Source organism: Musca autumnalis, unplaced genomic scaffold, assembly GCF_047663935.1.
Source record: "Musca autumnalis isolate F117 unplaced genomic scaffold, ASM4766393v1 scaffold_1, whole genome shotgun sequence".
Classification (NCBI taxonomy): domain Eukaryota; kingdom Metazoa; phylum Arthropoda; class Insecta; order Diptera; family Muscidae; genus Musca; species Musca autumnalis.
The window spans coordinates 190047015-190060893 of NW_027411644.1; the positions used below are offsets into that span (position 1 = coordinate 190047015).

General features: G+C 35.7%; 1 protein-coding gene across 6 annotated transcripts in view; it reads right to left on the minus strand.

Moving 5' to 3' along the window:
• beat-VII (Immunoglobulin domain-containing protein beaten path VII) overlaps window positions 1-13879 on the minus strand; it is a 455119-nt gene that overhangs the window by 99406 nt on the left and 341834 nt on the right. For all 6 annotated transcript variants that reach the window (XM_073959321.1, XM_073959323.1, XM_073959318.1 and 3 more), the window contains exon 8: window positions 10192-10366. In XM_073959321.1, coding sequence (XP_073815422.1) covers window positions 10192-10366 — 175 coding nt within the window. The remainder of the gene's footprint in view (window positions 1-10191; window positions 10367-13879) is intronic.

Sequence of the window (13879 nt, forward strand, 5' to 3'; positions counted from 1 at the left end):
TAAGCATCTTCTGGTGATTGTTGCTATTTGTCGGGTTCACACGCATAGTTCCATGATTCTTCACCTGGATCAATCTTATAAACGTATTTTGAAGCACCGCAATCGTATTTTTTCGAAATTTCCTGCACCGATCAACACCGCATCCAACGAGAAAAACTCCATTTTTGCCGCCAAGTGTTCATGCAATATCAAATGTCAGTTGGTGGAATAAATGCCCAAGGATGCATCTATCTCAAGGTATATAACATGGCGATCTTGCATTATCCGTTCACACACGGCTTAATTTTTTTCTGGCACAACTGCCGTTTTTGGACGACCCTCATGAACTTCGATTTTTTGGCGAGTGCCGGCATGATTGAATTCATTAAACCAGTTTTTCGTAATGCTGTAGGATGGTCCTTTATCGATATACATAGATTTAATTTTATCGATGCTCTCTTGCGCACGATTATCTACGACGAAAGTTGTGAAAAATTATCGGACGAAAATGTTCACAAACAAGTTAAATTTTTTCAAAGTGATTTTTTCAAGTCACTGTAAACAACACAACACATGGTCATATGCCAATTTGTCCTGAATACGCGTAGGCCAAAACCTGTAAAAATTTCCAAAAATGTTAAATGACGCCTGGCGACACTGCGTGTTGCCTAGGCCATATAGTTTTTTTAATGACCCTCGTAAATTCTTCTGTAAGGGCAAGTTAATCTGTTAACAGATACAGATAGTGAACTCAGTAGGTGATGAATTTGTTTGCCTACTCATATCCCGGTAACAACCCCCTAAGAACCTCAAATGTGAAACTGCAGATAGTTCGGTCCACAAATGTAGCTAAACTCCTCAAAATACCTAAAATCGAAGGTGCCTTTATATGGAGCCTGTACCAAAACATGGACCAATGTTGACAATTTTTAACGGAGAATTTTTTCAAAAAAAAAAATGTCAAATTACTCGTACAGCAACAATTATAGCTAAAATGTTCAAAATACCAAAAGTCTCGAGGTACCGTTATATGGGGGCTACATCCAGACACGGACCTGTGTTGACAATATTGGATGGAGAAGTTTTGTGACCCCTAAAAACTAAATGTCAAGTAACAGGTCAAAATGTAGCTAAAATATGGGGCTAAACCATCATTAAATTCTGCTGGAAAAATTATTCGATATTTGGTGATTTATTTGAGCCATGGAAGTTCACAGAGGAAATCTTGATTAAACAAATGATGCTGTTTGGGTGTTGGCTTACCTATCTCTTCGAAAGTGTTTTTCGTCATAATGCACGATCCATTTCTACAGATAAAACGCGCTTACCAAATACTTTTTCAGCTCATCCGCTTCATTGTGGACAGCCTTGTGGATTTCTGACTAACGTGGGGTTGGGGTTTCAATGCCCTCAGCGGAAAGCGGAGGACACACCATTGGACAACAGCTTTGTTTTATAACAAAGAGTCGTGAAATGGCTGTTCGGTTATGCTTCCTTTTGTTCGTTGGTGCTGCATTTCTCCCAAGAACTATGTGCAGTAGTTGTTCTACTCGGCTGAGTTGTTCTACTTTCTGAAAAATCAGGTATCGCTGAGCTGGTAAGTTTGGATTCAATTGTTTTCATTTTCTTCATTCGCTTAGATGGGTGGATGGTATCGGCACCAGCAGGTTTGCTGCTTGAGTAACCAATACGGGCTTTGCTCTCAATTGTTTGTAGAGGTTAATTTACTTTTTAAACCCTCAGTATTTATGCTAACGAAGTATATATACTTTTATTCGAGAAAAATGTGCCCTACAAAAATAATGGTTTTATACAATTTGGAGTGGATTTAGCCATTTCTGTCCATCTGTCTGGCTGGAACGCATGATAACTCTCGAACGGATGAACCGATTTAGTCTAAAATTTGGCGTTCGTAATATTTTATCCAAACTTAGTTTAAGTTCGAAGATGAGCCATATGGGTCCACTTCTTCAGATTCCTCCTCCACAAAAGTTCGAAAATGTTCGGAAAAATTGTGCGCACGAAAACTTCTGAAGCGAGTAACCGATTTGGTCCACACTTACAACATCGTGAAATTTCTACCAGCCATAGATGAGATTTCAATATGGACTCTATCGGTCCACTCCTTCTGATACCTCCACACAAAATATCGGGAAAGTTCAGTTTTGGACCGGCTCTCTAATCGCTTTGATAATTATTGTAACAACTTGTATTTTCTGCTCCCATTAAGACGGTACATGTTTTTTCAATGGCAAGTCCATACTTCCTGAGAAAATAGTCCGAAAGTTTTAAAAAACTCCTATAGCACCATAACTATCGAACGGATCAGTCGATGTGGTCTAAAATTTGGCGTTCATAATATTTTGTCCAAACTTAATTTAAGTTCGAAAATAGAAAATAGGGAATAGATATCGGTCCACTCCTTCTTGAAGGAAGTAACCGATTTGGTCTATACTTTTCGCAACGTAATAGCTCTATGGATCATACATCAAGTTCGAATATGGTCTATGGTATATGGTCTGTTCTTTCCTTCAAGTTCTTCGCACAAAGTTTGTGAAGAGTTCAGTTTAAGGCCTGATTTCAAATCGTTTAGCTTCTTTTTGTACAGTACATTTCCTGAGAAAATAGTCCGAAAGGTTTAAAATAACCCTATGGCACCTTATGTCTTGGCTCGATTCAGCCGAATTGGTCCAAAATTTGGACTTCGAATCCCTTTGGTTTTTGTTGCAACCACTTGCATTCGTTACTTCTTAAGATAATGGCCCAAAATCTCCATAAAAGACACCAACTAAACTGGTTAGTACCTAAGATAACCCTCGAAGGGAGAAACTGGTTTGATCCAAACATTGTACATCGTATAATAGAGACGTTAGACGTATTGTGTGTACTTCTTTTCTTAAGGTCTGAGGCTGAGGGTATATTTCTGTCGGCCAAGCCGACTGATAATTTTTTACTTGTTGTACATCCATTCGGCTTTTACCTTGGTCATGTAAAACCGTTTCTTTGGTGAATAAACTTTATTTTTTTTGCGCCGCTCGCAGTCTTCTCGAAGTTTTTTTTTTAAATTTTGCTAAAATGGCTTGAATAATATGAGCCGCGAAGACTATCTGCTGTAAAAACTCAAAATTATGCTATATATGTCCCTAAGTGAGTGCCGACCAAGAAGAGAGAAGGCAAAAATGTGAATGTGTTAAAAACATTGGCAATTTATGACAGTGTGTTAGTAAGTTTTTATGCACGCAAGCTACAAAACAAAGACAAATCAAAACATTTGCTCTCTGTTCAACGCTCTTTCTTCGTGTTCGGGTCGTGTGTGTGTGAATTGCCGAAAAACTTCGTATCCAGCGACAAATGGATGTTCGGCAATGTCCTAAGTTATGCTACCGGTTTCGTTGTTAGTTACGCAGCTAATCACACGTATCGGTTGCTACAGATAGTGGCTTCTTTTGGTAGTACTTCGAATATTATTGTTATTAAGAGAATAAGCTTGCCATCGTACTTTGGTTTTTCAAATTCGTTTAATTTTATTTTTTTATTTATTTCTCGTTGGAGTTGAGCGTAATGATCCCTTCGATAGTAATGGAGCCTATTAGGTACTTCAGTTGGACTCCGTATATTTATAAGAGCATTTGGACCATTAGACCAGGAACTATGGAGTTGTCACGAACAATTTATATCGCTGCAAACAGTACAACAAGAAGTTGTCTCGATAAACTTTTGCAAACGACCTACGAACCACCATTAAACAAACATGTTGACGTTTTGTGGTACTTGAGTATGGTTTCCAATATGCAAAGTTTCGTTCAAATCTGATATTTTAAGTTTTCATGTTCAGCAGTCATTTGATTTGGTGTCGGCAGGGTTATTTAAAGCAGCATCCGGCAAAAGGGGCACACGTCTCCTCGATGAGAATAACAACAGAACATCCACCACTCAGTCTTCGTTCAGAAGTCAATGAAGAAGGTTCTGTTGTCGCTTGTTTCAATGATTTTTAATTTTAGCAATGCATTAAGGCATACGCTGTTTGTGGAGATAGCGAGAGAGAGAGTCGTATGTGTGAGACCGCAGACAATGCGTTTGCGTTAGTACCGATACCTGATTTAGAGCTTTTGAGACATTATCCAAGAAGCATGAAAGGTTTTTATCTAATCTAACAGTCGAAAAGTCATCACCCTAATATGCATACATAACATACATATCTATATACATACAGACATAAAACTGTTCTCACAAACATCCCCGAAGAGCCAGGGGAGATTTCTCTCACGTAAATGGGTTCATCAAATTCATATTAAGCCATGGATATGGACTAAATTTGTATCCACTTCTTTTACCTGTCTGAAATAGGCAGGACATGTCATCTATATTTTTGGCAGCGTTAATAATGACATGTTGCCTGGCCTGGGAAGCGAACCCAGGCATGTATTGCACATGGAGGTAGTAATTATCATTGCTCCACGGTGGCACTTTACAACAATAACTTGGCCTACGTTTTAAACGAAATCAACAATTAAGCCATTAAAACCTAATTTGACAACCCTACCAAAGAAAAACACATTCCACAAAAATGTTCTGCAAAAGCGAATATTGCGTGCTATTTTTTTTCAATAGCAAAAATATTTCACAACTTGTCTTTCTACGTCGGGCCAACACCACCAACATTCGAATACAATTTACAAACTATTTTCTCCACTACTTACGCCTTAATGCCGTAGTCCTTCCAATAGTTCAGGAAATTTATAACCAGTGGCAAAATATTTGCTCAGAGACTCCCACGAGGCCACGTGGTGTTGAGTACATTTTGAATAATTGGTTAAATTTTGACGGTATGTTTATTTTGGTCGTCGCCGCCGCCACTGCCACCAATGCCGCCACAAGCAATGTTCGACTGCTGTTGCGGTATGGTGTGGTCGATGTTCTGTGATTCCTTGCGGTATTGATTTATTTGCTGTAATTATTTTTAATTGTTATTTGCTGTTTTTTTTGTTTTTTTTTCATTCTGCACATCGTCGTTGCCGACGGTTACATTTTCTGCTGGTCTGGTTCGTTTTTCCACAATTGAATGTAATTATGGTGTCAGAATATCTGCGTACTTGTATGTGTGTTGGTAAAGTGTTGCAATGTTGAAAATTTAATGAGGATGAGATTCATTATTTCATTTGGAATTGTGCAACATTACCGGAAAATAATGCACAATTATGTTGCATGGGTGTATCGATTGGTTTGTGTGTGTATGTGTAAGGGAATTATTTAACATAAAATGGAAATTCTCTGGAAGGATCGTAAATTAATTTACATAGAGTCAATAAAATGTTATTCATATTAAATCCAAAGTATTAATAGTTAATTGTAGGTGATTTTCTTTTGAAACTTGAAGTTGGGGCTGAAATTATTTTGCAGATGAAGTGAGAGTTGAGTTTACAGGTAGAATGATAAGATAAACAGAATTCGAGTATAGTTCATACATTCTGTCAAACGTATCAGCTATTCTTATAGTAAACATAAAACGTTCAGTAACAAAATATACACCCTGTTTTTTAAATTTTGACCTAATCCAGTAAAGGCTGATTTTACCTATAATTTAGAGTCAGCAATTGTTAAATAACATACATTGTATAAAACTTTTTCGTGCTTGTGGTGTACGTACAACATATCCATTCTATAGATAATTGCCATATTTGTCCTCACATGTCACATGTCAAATTCCACACAAACTTTAATTCAAATTCCAAACTATTTCCCGTTCTTTTCATGTGGTTTCCTATCAACACATCACCGACAACACACCGACATTACATTACAACCACAAATATGTACGTTTACCGCACAGGACAAAATCTGATGTTTTTCTTTCAAATTACTTGAGAAAACTAATTTTTAACGAATAACAAAATATTTAAAAAAATTAAAAATTCCCTTGTATGTGAAATATTTGCACTTAAGTTTTGCGTCAGCTAAGAGTTTTTTCTGGAAAACTGTTATTTGCTGTTAACGTGAATACCATCTCCAGTGCTGATATCGATTACACTTTAGTCAATGTTGGAGTGAGTGTAATAAATAATTTACGTATAGTGATGTGCAGTGCAGCCACTACCAATAATATTACTGTTTGTTTTCGTAAGTTTAGTTCGAACATACTTGCTATTAGTAAAATGTGAAAAGAATTTAAATTGATGCACGGTTTTCAATGAAAAATATATTCGATAGAATTTTGTTGGGTGTGGTTACAAGGAAAAATTAAAAAAAAAATGCATCCAATATTTTAGTATAATGTTTAAATAACATTTAATAAATTGAAGAATTTTTATGTATGAAAAAGTAACACACATGTTGGGTATCCACAATGAATACCGTCAAGTTTCAGGTGGAAAGTAAATAAAATAAATTAAAACTAAATACCAAATTTCAGATGGGGGATTAAGACCACAAACTTTAAAATACTGAAAATCGGGGATACCGTTCTATTGGGCCTATATGAAGACATGGATCTATATCAAACAAATTTCAGGAGGAAATTTTTGTATCTTTAAAATACAGAAAATCTGGAGGTACCGTTTTATAAAGGCTAAATGAAGACATGGACCTATACCAACAAAACTCAGGAGGACATTTTTATACCCCTAATGAAAACTTAACATAAAATGTCAGCCCATTCGGTGTGACATTGAGACCACGACCTTTAAAATACTGAAAATAGGGAGGTATCGTTCTATGGGGGCTAAATGATGGCATGGACCTATTCCAACAAATTTCAGCCATTTTCTTCAAAATACTGAAAATTGGGAGTTACCGCTCTATGGAGGCCGTATGAGGACGTGAAACAATACCGACAAATTTCAGGTGGAAAGGTTTATATTGCCAACGAAGACTAAATACCAAATTTCATCCCTTTCGGTTGGATATTGAGGGCTTAACTTTCAAAATGCAAATAAAATCGGGAGGTACAGTTTTATAGGGGCCTTATGAGGGCAGTTTTTGTGTGAGTTTTTTCTTATCTAATCACCTCATAATTAGATTTTTATCTAATCTCAAGTAAAAACTCATCAAAATATGATACATGGATATGAGGTTGTAAAAAAATCAGAAGTCTGGTATACACACTAAAGTTATGACTTTATTAAAACCTCATATCCTTGCATCATACCGTGATGAGTTCCTGTATAAATAATAAAACTTTAAAATAAACTTTAGAGCATGGGTGACCAAGAAGAGAACAGACCAAAATGTGAATGTATTCAAACTATTGGCAACTTTTGACTGTGTGTTAGTGTGTTTTAAAGCACGCACGCTACAAAAGAAAAACAAATCAAAACATTATCTCGCTTTCATACGCTCTTTCTATTCATCCGGATCCTATGTGTGTAAATTAGCGAAAAACTTCGGCACCGCTGTGCCAAAGAAGAACACATGGGCTTTAGAGCCACCTGAAATAACCAAACTGACATTTGTTTCTCTCTGTTCTTTAATTCTGAATATCATTTCGTAAACACTTTTTTCAAAAAAAAAATTTTTAAACAATTTAATGTTTTCAAAGTATTTTTTTATTTCATAAATTTTTTCAAAAAAATAATTTTTTGGGAATGGATTTGTGCGAGAATTTTTATATATTTGTGTGGAATAAAAGTTATTTTAGTGATTAATAGACAAAAGTTCGATCATTCGTGATACAGGAAATAATTTTTGAGAAAAAAATGAAAGTAAGTGAAAGAAAAGTCTTAGCCCTAATACACACACTCATACGGGCAAAATGTGCCCCATCGAAATTATGGTTTCAGACCCCAAGTATGTTTGGTCGAGTCCCGTTTGACAATTTTGAGTCGATTTAGCAATGTCCGTCCGTCTCTCTGGCTGGCTGCCTTGAGAGCACAATGACTCTGGAACGGATCAATTTGTTTAGTTTCGAAAATGAGTCATATCGGTCCATTCCCTTAGCACCTCTCCCACAAAAGTTCAAAAATGTTCGCACAAATGGCACGCACGATTACTCCCGAAAGCATTAACCGATTTGTTCGACACTTTGCAGGTATAGGGCTACTACTTTGAGTATCTTTTACACACAATTTCGGAAAATCGCTTTGTTTTTTTTTTTGCAAGAACTTTTATTCGTTGCACCCATTCCTATATTTCAGGAGCAAAACCAAATTTCCTAAGAAAATGGCCGGAAAGCTGTAAAAAGCACTACGGCACCGTTATATCTTGAACGGATATAACGATATTATGGTTTTCGTGGGAAAGTCCAGGCATCTTGACATAGTGGTCAAAAAGCTCTAAGTTATTTGGTGATCAACTGAAATGATATGAGAGCGCGCTATCTATAAAAAAGAAATATAGATCCAGTTCAGTTCATATGACAAAAGAATTCTGAAAATCACATAAATACATATTTTTTTGGGAAAAAAAGAATTTCAATTGACACAACCTGAGGGTATATCTCTTTCGATATATTCGGTGAAAAATTTGCATCAATGAAAGCGATGTCTAAAGGCTATTGAGTAAATGCGTTTCAGACAATTTGAAGTCGATTTAGCAATGTCCGTCCGTCTGTCTATCTGGCCGGCTGGTGCGCACGATAACTCTCGAACGGATGAACCGATTTGGTCCAAAAGTTGGCTATCGCAATATTTTGTCCAAGATGGGTTATATCGGTCCACTCCTTCCAGTACATCCCCCACAAAAGTTCGAAAATGTTCGGAAAATTTGTGCGCACGATAACTCTTAAAGGGAATAACCGACTTGGTCCATACTTTGCACATCGCGATATTTCTACCAAACTTAGATGAGGTTCCAATATGGACTCAATCGGTCCACGCCTTCGGGTACCTCCCACACAAAATTTCGGAAATGTTCAGTTTAGGGTCTGCTCTCGAATCGCTTTGATTTTTGTTGCAACATCTTGTATTCACTGCTCCCCATACGACGGTATAAGTTTCATCAGGGGCAAGTACATACTTCCTGAGAAAATAGCCTGAAAGTTACAAAAATCCCCTATGACACCGTGTGTAGTGGTTGGAGCGCAAGATAACTCTCGAACGGATCTGCAGATTCGGTTCAAAATTTGGACTTCGTAATATTTTGTCCAAACTAAGTTTAAGTTCGAATATGGATTGTATCGGTCCACTCCTTCCGGCACCTCCCCCACAAAAGTTCAAAAATGTTCGGAAAATTTGTGCGCACGAATACTCTTGAAGGGAATAACCGACTTGGTCCATACTTTGCACATCGCGATATTTCTACCAAACTTAGATGAGGTTCCAATATGGACTCAATCGGTCCACGCCTTCAGGTACCTCCCTCACAAAAGTTGTAAAATGAGTACTGAGTCTTCGTTGGTGGTACAAAACTTTCCCCCAGAAATTTGTCGATATATGTATTCGTATTTTGAAGGTTGTGGCCACAATAATCCACGAAATGGCTGAAACTTGGCATTTAGTCTTCGTTGGGGGTATAAAACTTTCCTCCAGAAATTTGTCGGTACCGGTCCATGTCTCCCGATTTTCAGTATTTTGAAGGTTCAAAATATTTATAGTTTTCTTTAAAATTTTAAAGTTTACGTCAAAGATGCCTTTGTAATCCGATTGTAATGAAAATTTAGATTTGCTTGCAAAAACTTAGAGGATTAATGAACTAAACATTTTTGACATTCATTTGTGAGAAATGTAGAAACAAATGTTGTTAAAGTCGAGTTATTTTTTTTTTTCGACTCGAACTCCGGACATGTTGCTCGATTCCGACTCGAAGACTCCGACTTCGAAACCCTTGCATACTTTCACTAGCCTAAATGCTGGTGATGCGGCATGTTAAATGTGAAACGTTACTACTTTATTCTCAAATAAGAAATAAATTATTCTCCTATGCGTTTCCTTCGTTGAGCAGTCTCCATTTTCAGGAATTTTGTTCACTTATGAAATTTTCAGAAAATCTTCACTTTTAAACCCACACTATTCTCATCTTCACACAATGTAAAATTAAACCACTTATTGAAATATTGTACGTAGCTTCGTAAAATTCTCCATAAAAATGAAAGTTTCAATTAAAAACATATTTTCAACTATACTTCCAGCATCAACGCTGAACACATTGGACGTTGGTTCCTGTGAAACTTCCCTTCAACACATAAAACTTATGTGTGACGTGCGAATGTTATGGGTCAACGCACACATCCACAAAGATAAAACGTCATGAAATAACAACAAAAGGGATTTATTAACTCACCTGTGCTTTTTGCCGTCAAAATGTTTTTTGACCGTCTCGATGTGATGTTTATTGTCATAGTGGTTGTTTGCGTGATGCTGCTGTTGAATCTCGTAATCGTCAATATCGATGTCATGCATTATGGCCAGAGGACTGAAGGGATTGTTGTAAATGGATATGCCACGGCTGTGATGGCCTTTGTTTGCAACGGATTGATCGTGGAAGCAGGCGGTCGCACAGAAAATGATGTGAACGTTCATCAAACAATGCCAACGCACAAAGGATAAGCACAGAAATGCGGACAGAACACAAGAAATAGAGAAGAAAAATACAATAAAGTAAAATTAATTAAATTTCATTTCAGAAAAATGTGTTCAAAATACAATGTTACTGCGATAAAGGTGGACTAATTTAAAACTGTTTTGAGCGATAGCATTTCATGTGACATTTTTTGATTTTTGTTCTGTTGAAATGTGTCTACAATTTTCTCAGGGATCGGACGGTACTACTTCGAGATGTGAACTTATACGAGAAATTATTATTTTTTTTTGTTTTTTTTTTTTTTTTTTTGCAAAAATAAATTCATAATAATCTCTACATATTGTGTTTTAAGATATGTATATGCTCTGTTCCAGAAGCTGCAAGAGTCTACTGTATTTGAAGTTTTGAAATTATTTCGCTTAAACATTTTTCAAAAATAGTAGATTCCTACAGGTTCTGGAAAAGAGCAATAATTAGTAATTGTTTTCGTTACATTTTCAAGAGTTGTTCTTTGGTCCAAATTTCGTCATCTATGCAATTTTAGTTTTATTTATCATGCCTAACCATTGCCACCCTATTCTTCCCGCAATATTGTATATTTTTAATCAACCTACATTGATGTTAAAGTACCATTTTCCATTACAGACGTCAATGCGAAAGGTTATATTGACCGACACTTACACGCTTGAATATACAACATTCCTGGAAAACATCAGGTCATTCTTATAACTGAATACTCTATGAATGCCTTGACTTCTTTGAAATCATTAATTTATGTATGTCCGTAGATGTTCAATCTAGAAGACATCAAATTTCCTGGAAAATTCCTCTTTATAGCTATAAATTAAATTTTTATTTTGTTTTGCTGGATGTTTTGCTTTCCTTTATTATCTTTTTCTTAGTTCACAATGGAATTGAAGCCATTAAAGAAAACGGAAATCTAATGAAGGAAGAATTTAAAGGAAACATTAAAATAATTGTGGGGGCTAAAAGAACAATCTTTAATCCAAACGATATCCTTAAGGGCGTCTTTGGCATTCATGAATTCGTAGAAATGTGTGCTAAATGCTGCACGTGGAATTTAGTACATACATTAAAGGAAATGCGATGAAGATGATTTTTACCTTCCTAGAGATTTTCTTAAAAAAATAAATAATAATGTTTTTTCTTTGATCAAGAAAATTATCCACTTAGGTCTGAGTTAGTCCTGTCGAGATACTAATTTTTCCAAACTTAAATACATATATTAGAAAGTAATTTTCTGTTGAACGACAAGAAACCTTTCAAACTTAGCTATTTAAGATAGTCAATGCAATCAAAATTACGTAGGGTTATTAATACCAAGCAATAACCCTAATTGGGTTTGACACGACAAATTATAGAGATTATCTTGGTCCCCTTCTCTCATTCCAAGCGAACACAGACATCAGCGTCCTATTAGGATACTTCAAATTCTCTTTAATGGTAGTGAATTAACATTTGTCAATCTACACGTTCACTAATGAAACCGATAATAAATATCCTTTAGGAGTCTTATCCAGCAAAAATACTCAATAAAATCCCCTTACTAACCCATTTTTTAACAGAGACATGTCGCGCGAAAAACTGTTTACAAATCCGAGGGTTGTGTGTTCAATAGGGTTATGACTTTTTTACAACCTCGTATCCCTGTATGATATTTTGATGAGTTTTACCTATAATTACATAAAAGCTTAATTATAAAGTGATTCGATAAAAACACAAAGCTTTCAAAATTTTTATTTTTTCTGAACTTTTAATAACTGGAAACAATGAATAGAGGCACACTACATAATCAAAATTACATAGCCGTATGTTTCTCACTAATTTTGTCGTCGTATTTTCTATTATATATTTGAGTTTGGTGATAAGTGACTGACTGACTCATCATCAACGCCCAGCTAAAACGGTTAAAGCTAGGAGCTTGAAATTTTACCAGTAGATCACTGTTGGTGCAAATGTGCGAGATAAGGCCGGGTTTTGCAAAATTCGTCCTGGAACCACAAAAAATAACAATAACAAAAATCCTTATTATTCACTGTTATTACTTACTTATGTACTTAGTTTGTCAAATTAAATGCTATAATTTCTTAATACCGTAAAATATCACAAACAATTTCAAATTTTGTAGTTTACTTCTAGGCGTATTTATTTTATAGTAAACCAATATATATTGGAAAGACAATGAAGGTTGTTATTTTCCATTGCAACATATGTCGCAGTTGGTGATAATGGTATAAACTTGAAGTAAGCTATAAAATTTTGCTATAAGCTATATAATTTTGTTTTCAGATAACAGGTGTCGCACAAAAGATTTTCTTTCGTTAAAATCCAGTTAGACAAAAAATTATTACAAACGATGAATTTGTAAAAATTTTGATTTTCAATTTCAAATTAAAACAAAAATTCTTTCAATAATATGCCTGTCTGCGTACTCCATAATTTGTAATAATTATTACAAATGTTTCCAATTTTGACAGTTGTATAAAGGAAAAGTTGTTGAAAAAATTGTTTCAGCAATATTTAGTAAGTAAAAAGACACACCAAAATGTTTGGTTTGTTGTACATATAGTCCGGTCAAAATAGACATTGAAATAGCAAAAATTCCCACAAAGCTGAATTTTGGTGGAGGGCTAGGGTTTGCCATTAGAAGCAACGTCCTAAAAGTCCCCATCGATTTTTTATTTTTAGGTTTTCGGATTTATTTTTTGAAAACGGTTGATCTAATCAAAAAGTGACTAAAGTAAATATTGTAGACAAAAAAATTATCTACAAGTCTGATCCTTATAATTTTTTTCTTAGAAGGAACCATTCTTGGGATATAGCTGTTCTAAAAAACACATGATTTTTTGCACTTATAAGGGAAATATGCACATATTCAGACGAACCGGCTAAAATAAGCGAAGTAATCGGGTCTGTCCCCCAAAAAATATATATTTTCTTGAAGAGCGAAATTATAGCTATCTTCTAAAAAATTCCAACAAAATCGGAGTGTGTTTAGTAGAGTTGCGTCGTTCATGAACGAACCGGCTCAAAGGAACGATTCCGTGAAAAGAAGGAACGGATCCGTATCCAGCTCATTCTTTTATATCGTTCATTTAGATTCCCTATGGACGAGTCATTGCTGCTTACAAAATTAGCAGCATTGGTTTTGCAGTCAAACTCTAAACAAACGCTGCGTTAGCGGAAGCAGCACAAATTTCCACACAAAACAAACAATGATTCAGAGAGCTACTCTTGCTCAGTAACTCACCTCATTCAGTAGCATATCTCGGTCATATCTTTCTCTTGTATCATTCGTTCATCTGGTTCTTTCATATCAAAACCACCACCACACGTGGTGGTGTCATTCGTGAACGAACATTTTCAAAAGAACGATTCGGTGAAAAGAACGACGAAGTCATATGCAGCAGAGAACGAACGACTTCAA